This window comes from Stegodyphus dumicola, chromosome 1 (genome assembly GCF_044657685.1).
Source record: "Stegodyphus dumicola isolate Sdum_Otavi_A_Nest chromosome 1, ASM4465768v1".
Classification (NCBI taxonomy): domain Eukaryota; kingdom Metazoa; phylum Arthropoda; class Arachnida; order Araneae; family Eresidae; genus Stegodyphus; species Stegodyphus dumicola.
This window is the reverse complement of record NC_140768.1, coordinates 127,216,983-127,224,115: the sequence shown is the minus strand read 5'-3', so window position 1 is coordinate 127,224,115 and position 7,133 is coordinate 127,216,983. Positions and strand designations below refer to the sequence as shown.

The 7,133-nt window shown below is 34.6% G+C and overlaps 1 protein-coding gene across 2 annotated transcripts in view; it reads right to left on the bottom strand.

The window, feature by feature from the left end:
• Nucleotides 1-609: 609 nt before the first annotated feature.
• LOC146999235 (alpha-tocopherol transfer protein-like) overlaps nucleotides 610-7,133 on the bottom strand; it is a 61,282-nt gene continuing 54,758 nt past the window's right edge. For both annotated transcript variants that reach the window (XM_085820285.1, XM_085820293.1), the window contains exons 4-5: nucleotides 4,341-4,451; nucleotides 610-994 (exon numbers count right to left, since the gene is read on the bottom strand). In XM_085820285.1, coding sequence (XP_085676411.1) covers nucleotides 797-994; nucleotides 4,341-4,451 — 309 coding nt within the window. In that variant the 3' untranslated portion in view covers nucleotides 610-796. The remainder of the gene's footprint in view (nucleotides 995-4,340; nucleotides 4,452-7,133) is intronic.

The window sequence follows — 7,133 nt, the reverse complement described above, 5'->3', positions numbered from 1 at the left end:
CATTAGAATTTTAAAAAAAGTCGCGATATTACTCTCCTCTAGGAACATATTCTTGTCCCCCACAATGTTTTTCATCCTTCTAACTATATCTCGCACTGACTGGATCACTCAGCTACAGGTAGGCCTGCTATTAAGGGAAATGTCCTTGGAGGTTTACTATTATTAATTAAACGCTCCATTACTCATTATACCGTAACACTATCATAGCTTTGAGTCGTAGAGGCACTAGCTGTTACAATCATACCACACAACTCACGTACATTCACAGTTATCTCTATCAGTACCCCTTCTTTACTCAGTCGTGGTTGCATATAAAAATATGCAAACTTAGTTAAACATAAACAATCGTATTATTATAGGTGGAGATTTTAACGCAAGTCGCATATCTTGGAACTACGCTACACAAAATAGATATGGAAAATTAATACATGATTTTGTCAGTAAGGCTAACGTGACTGTTAACACCCAAAACACTGCTACCCAAAACACTGTTATAGTACTGGTACTCCGGGCTTTCTAAATGTTTTCATGATAAAGAATATTACTGCTCCAACTTATATTGAAAGCATCAATGAGCTCTCATCAGACCATAAGGCTGTAATGGCCAAATTTAATAGCATTAAATTTGGCATGAAAGAGCCCTTATTACCAATTAGTTTTGTCATTTTCTGAACTAGCTCAGGTCGTTGAAAAATAAAAGCAATTTTTTTAACAAAATTGCATGGTTATTGATTTCTTATTCTTTACATAAATCAGTAATTAAACTAAATTAAGAAAAACAATAATTTTTTTCAGTTTATCGTCCGGAGTTCACTGAACACTCTCTTCGAAATCCACATTTAATCATCTCTTTGGCAAACGATTCCAGTCTTAGCGCGTTGTTATAAAATACTGTGCTGTCGACGGGGCCTGCCTTCCCTCCTAGTTCCTCAGGGAGTATTTCCGGAGAAAAATGCTTGTGGAGAGCTTCGTTGTTCTGTCCATGCATATGAAGCTAAAATAAGAGGAATAATTTGCAATTAAAACGTGATTCATCATAAAATATACTTGAGAACAGACCACGATATAAAATGGAAAAACAAAACTCCTAAGTTTCTAATACAGCATTGTCCTTAAATTGATACAAGAAAGTTTATATTTTAATACGATACAAAAATCTTTATCAATGACTGAGATAAATTATTGATTTCGGTAGAAAATTATTTTAAATAGCGTTATTGTCTCAAAATTTTGAAATTCAGATGTCTGATAGCAAAGATTTTAGTTATTAATATCACACATCTGAAAAATTAATAATAAGCAGGGCTCAGGCTCAGTAAGCATTTTTCAGTAATTTGATTTAGCAATTATTTATTTATTTATTTACATATTACTCAATTTTATTATCCTTTATTTGTTATATTATTTCGTTTATGTGTTTGACTCCTTTCATAAGGCCGTGGTGCTTCTAATTTTATAAATTCTCTTGATTATGGGTAAACCACTCTTTACAGTACTCTCGGTGATGTTTACATGCGCAATTTTGAGTTAAATTATTTAAGGTTATCTTCGTGTTGAAGGTAATTTTTCATTCTATAGAGTCTCGTGTTCTTTGGTAACATAAACTAGATCCAAAACTCTGAAAGGCAATATGTGATTTATCGCTATGTCCGAAATTACAGATGGCGCCAACTCGTGCTTAGAGAAGCCAACACTTTTTGGCTTAAAATCAAAGATAATGAATAAACTAAAGTAAAGTAAATTCAAGTCTAGGCTAATAGCTTCAGAGTTTAACTAGTGCGTAAGCTGTCTCTGACCGGAGTCGGTTTAAACAAGTCTAATGGCAAGAATAGCTAAAGGCCACAGAATTATAATTCCTAGAAAATCAAAGTTAGCAATGTGGCTGTCAAGCAGGCAGAACATGCTCTCATTTCACTCTTAAAAATCCTCCTTTAAACTTTTCCTTCTTTCTACCTAATTTGAAAATCGCGCTCCGTGGAAATTTGCAGTCTGGCAGGGAAATGAATATAGGCTTGGTAGGAAAGAGAGTTAACATAAAATAACAGGTTATAAAATTAAAATATACCTTATTTAATGATAATAAAGGAGAAGTAACTCTTACGAATCCCAATGAAAGAACTATTCAGATCACATCTAAAACTAAACTGCGCATTTCCCTTGAAATTCTAAATACCCCTCATATATATGATTTCTTTTTTACTGTTTATCATACTTTTCCCATCGACCTTCTTTCGTATGTTAAATATTACCATTCTGCTGAGCAAAAAAGATGGCCTTGCATCTTTCGGTTCATCATGTCCTCAGTATTTATTCTTCATAAACTGTTTTTATTTAGGAACTCAATTACGTAAAGTCATGTGCTAATTGTAAGAATTGCTCTCCATAGTTATTACTCAAAAATTTGAAAACACATGAGTTTTAATTTATAAAAGGCACTTTTCTGTTAGGAACAAACATAACGTTCTTGTTGCATCCCCTTTTTGTGTTCTGTTACTTTCAGCATTTGCTCGGATTCTCCAAAATCTCAAGTATCATGCAATTTTCGGACCTATCTGTGAAATTCGGAGTTCAATCTTTAAGCATTCTGTATTTAATTGGGGAAAGTAACGTCCCTTTCCAGTATAGTTTGACACATATCGTCCAAATGAAGAAAGCCATTAATGAACACGTAGTCTATGTAGGAAATAAAAATAATAAATATTAAGTATAAAATATATATAAAAAAATCTGAAAGATTTCAGATTTTCAATTACGTCCAAAGGGATGTTTTTTAACGTTTTGCGTGTTATTATTATTTATTAAATATCATGTTCTCTGCACTTAAGCAATAAAATTCAGTTCAATAGCAATGGCGCACAATAATTTTAAAATAAGCTTATCTTTAGAATTTTCGATACACAGTTCCGCGCGCAGGAAATAAAAAGGTTTTTTTCCCCCCCGTAGAGTTTTACCATTGCTCGGTTTAAAATTGTTGAGTTTGTTACTCGTTCAGTTTGTTAAAATTCGTTAAGTTTTACAAAATATGAAATCAATAATAAAAGAAATTCCAAATTTCAAATTTTCCACATGCCCATATTCGTAGGAGAATTACGTCATTCAAAATTCGGTGGCTCTATGTACCGTTGTTTTATCACAATGCGAGAAATATACATACATTTATGCAGATTTTTCATTATTTAATTTCTTCAAATATAATGCAGTACTCTAACATTTGGTGGCAACAGTTTGAAAAGTGATTCGCCGTTTATAGTGATTCAACGCAAAATTGCAAAACGAAAACAATAGTCCTTCAGGGACAAAGCCCCTGTGGACTAATAAATTTATCAGTAGCCATTTGTATGGTCCTTTAACGATGATTACAAATTTATCTCCCCTAAAGCGCTCAAGAACTCTATTTAATTGACAAATTAGACATACTTTTAAAGTCTTCTGCGTTCACAAAAATCTTTTGAATTTGATCAACTGTACTAATTCCAACGTAATTTAAAGTAATTACTTCCAATTCTCCATTGATCCAATTAATTAATTAATTATTTAATTCGAATTTCTCGCCAGAATTTAAAATTTCAAGCTTGTTTTTCTTCCTTTTTCATTTAATTTTTACTCGATAGATGGCACAGTATTCAACTCATTTTTGGTCGGATTTATTAAATTAATTTTCCTTATATATCTGGACCTTTCGTTTTGCGGAACTTACGTAAAGTATTTTCTTCTTCCGAAGAAGGGCCCACCAGCGGCCGAGCGGTAAAGTCGCTGAACACTGGTAGTTTGGTCCGAGGTTCGAATCCCGCGAACGGGCTGGCTGCATGGGCGTTTTCGTGGTTTTCCCCATGTGTAACGTGTATACGAGCCAGTTTCCCTTAGAAAGTCCTCCACGAAAGGCATCCCTCCCCTTAGGCAGATAGCCCTCGTGTGCTTTGCCTTAATTAAATACACACACACACACTCTTCCGAAGAAGGACCTATGTCATTTCCCGTTGAAATCGAGAGAGATTTTCATAAAATCTGAGTGTTCGTGAATTTTTTTCCGCCTAATTTTACATTTAACATAACTTTGGCTTTCTTCTTCCTACTCTTAATTTTTTATTTTTTATTAAATTTATATATTTACTCAGTGGATATAAATTCTCTGATGTGACTGCGTGAGGTTCGGAAAAGATTGTAAAGTATTTATAAACATTATAAGTGTTTATATATTTAATAAAGCAGTAATAAATTCTGTATTTTGATGATGTATATATCACACTTAAAAAATAATTTCTGTTAAAATTCTCAATAAAACGATTAACTGGAAACTTATAAGAATTAAAGCAGCTGTATCTTTAATGGAAAGTACTCACCCTATCTCTCAATTTCTTCGGTATAGCACATTTTATGATGTTATAGAAGACACTGAAGAAAGCTGGTTCATTAACAATGTGTACTTCCCTTATTCGGTAAGGAAGGCAGTCCTAAATGGGAAAAGAAAAAGTAATAAAAAAACATGTCCTTTAATATGGAAGTTATTAGGCTTAAAAACTCTTAAAAAAAAAAAAGAAAGAAAGAAAGAAAGAAAATCTGAAAGGTTTCAGATTTTAAATTACGGCCAAAGTTTTTTTTTTTTTTTTTTTTTTAACGTTTTGTGTGTTACAATTAGGCTAATATTAGGCTCCGGTCGAAGCAGATTACATGATTATTTATTAAATTAAAAATACATTTTAACTAATTTAATTTTATGCACTTATAAAGAACTTTTATTATTCTAATAATATAATTTTATTGATCCTTTCTTTTAGTTTTCATTTTGAATGGTTCAAGAAGTGACTCTGTTGAAACTTGCTGTTGAAAATTCTTCGGCTGCTCCTTGAAAAAAAACCAAAGAATTTTCAATAGTTTTATATACTATTTTGTATCCATTGTATTATGTTTTATTAATTTCACTGAACTATTTTAATTTTTGGTTTTGATTTTCACATGAGTATTTCCTGTTAGGAACTTTTTCCCTTGGATTTCATTATCATGTTGATTTTTCAGTAAACATCCCTTAAAATGAAAACACTTGGTTAACATGAACCAAATTTAGGTCCCGTTAACGATAAATATGATTTTATAGGAAGCTTTAAATTAATGCAAATTTCGGTTAACACGTATTACAAACTGCTTTTTTATCCGTTGAGTCATTGTCATTTAACACGCACTATTAAAGACTTCAACATTTTTTCCTGTTGTTTCTCTGCTAGAGCTGCTTTCCAGAAGTGAAAATCTCTTACGACACTTGGTAGGTGTACAGCATATACATGATCTGAACTTAACTAGTGCAGAGATTCACTTTTCTCCAAAAATGCAACAAGTCATCTTCAGATGAAGGCATTATTGGTTATGAAAAGGTCTTATCGCAAGCGACTTGTGAGAGCTGCAAATCATGCTGCTGAAAAGGAGACGGAAACTCCAACTTGGAGTGTGCTTGATACAATAAAAGCCGTCGCCGCACCCTGACAATCCGTGCCATCAACAACACATACAGATTTGTTTTATCTGAACCTCGGGGACATAAAGACTCTATCTCGATGCCAATGATTAAGTATTTCGGAGTACCTATGGTTCAAACCCATGTACCTCCACATCATAAAACTACCTAAGTAGTGAGCAGAAATAGGAAAATTACATAAATAGTTAGTTTGATGCAAGCTAGAGAGAGACTGCAATTTTGAAAAATCGAAGGAAGTGGGAATTTCTCAGCGGCTAGGCGAAAACTATTCAAGATTGGAGAAAGCGGTCAGTTCTCAGTTGTCACAGGCAATACAGTCGATTCCGGTTAATCGGACTACATCGAGAAGCGATCCTTTTGGTCCTAATAACCGGCTGGTCCGATTACACGAACATGTCCTATGTTGTAAGACGGGACGTGCTATATGTAGCAAACAGTAAATGCACATGTAAATCATGTACTAAAATATAATTATGACCTTTATTGTGCGGTACACACGTATGGCGAACATACATGTACAAACACGAACTACAGTCGAACTTTTTTCATTCAGAAAATTAATTTAGAAACAAATTCTAAGAAACGATCTCCACGATACTCAGCTTGCGAAGCACAATAAAAACAAGTTCTTACCAAGTTCTAGTTACTATTTGAAGAACTTATCCAATGTGATCTGACGCGTTTCTTGACGGATTGCACGTGAACAAAATCGCCACAAACATCTAACTCAGCAATGGGCCTGTCTTTATTTCCCTCCTGCATGAAATATCGACGCAAAGTTTCAATGCATTTCCTGGCATCCTGTGTTGTCACTTGCACCAACTTATTAGTGGCATCATCATCATTATCATCATTATCACTTTCTTGGTCTTCCGATGCTTTCGTATGTTTTGCTGCAACTCGAGCAACGATTGCAGCGTCGTAATCTTCATTTTCATCGTAGCATTGAAGCTCGTTGTCGGTAGATAAAAATTCTTCGCAATTTTGTACCTGTTGAAGTTCCACATGTCCGTCATCATTTTCATTTTCAATGAGCATGCCCACATCCATCTCCAAAACCAAGTGCTTAAAGCCACAGTGAGAAAAACAGTTCTGAATTGTCTCACTGCTCACTTTTCGCCAGTTGTCGGCCACAAATGTAAGATGTTGTAAGATGTTGACCTTTGCACTGACTTCGCTGGCTTTTGACGATGAGGTCAGCAAACTTTCTTCAATTGCTTCAAGGATATAATGAACCAACCTTGCAGGATAAATGGTCTTCAAATTTTTTATGATGCCCATGCCCATTGGCTGGAACAAAGCTGTGGTCCTGGGAGGTAGACATTCCAACTGGATGTTCTTCAAACAATCTAAATGAGGATGTGCTGCACAACTGTCAAAAAGAAGCAGCACTTTTCTCGACTGGCGTTGTAGTTTTCTGTTCCAGTCCTTCAGCCATTCTTAAAAAAGTTCAGGGGTCATCCATGTATTTCTCTTCGCACGATATACAACTGGTAAGCTGTCCATCCTAAGTCCTTTAAAGCAGCGAGCTTTAGTGCTTTTTCCTATAACCAACAGCTTCCTGTTGTCCGTTCCTGACATGTTTGAGCAGCACAAGACAGTTACGCGATCCATCGCTTTTTTGGAGCCAGAGAGTGCAACATGTTTCTAACTTAACGAGCCGTCC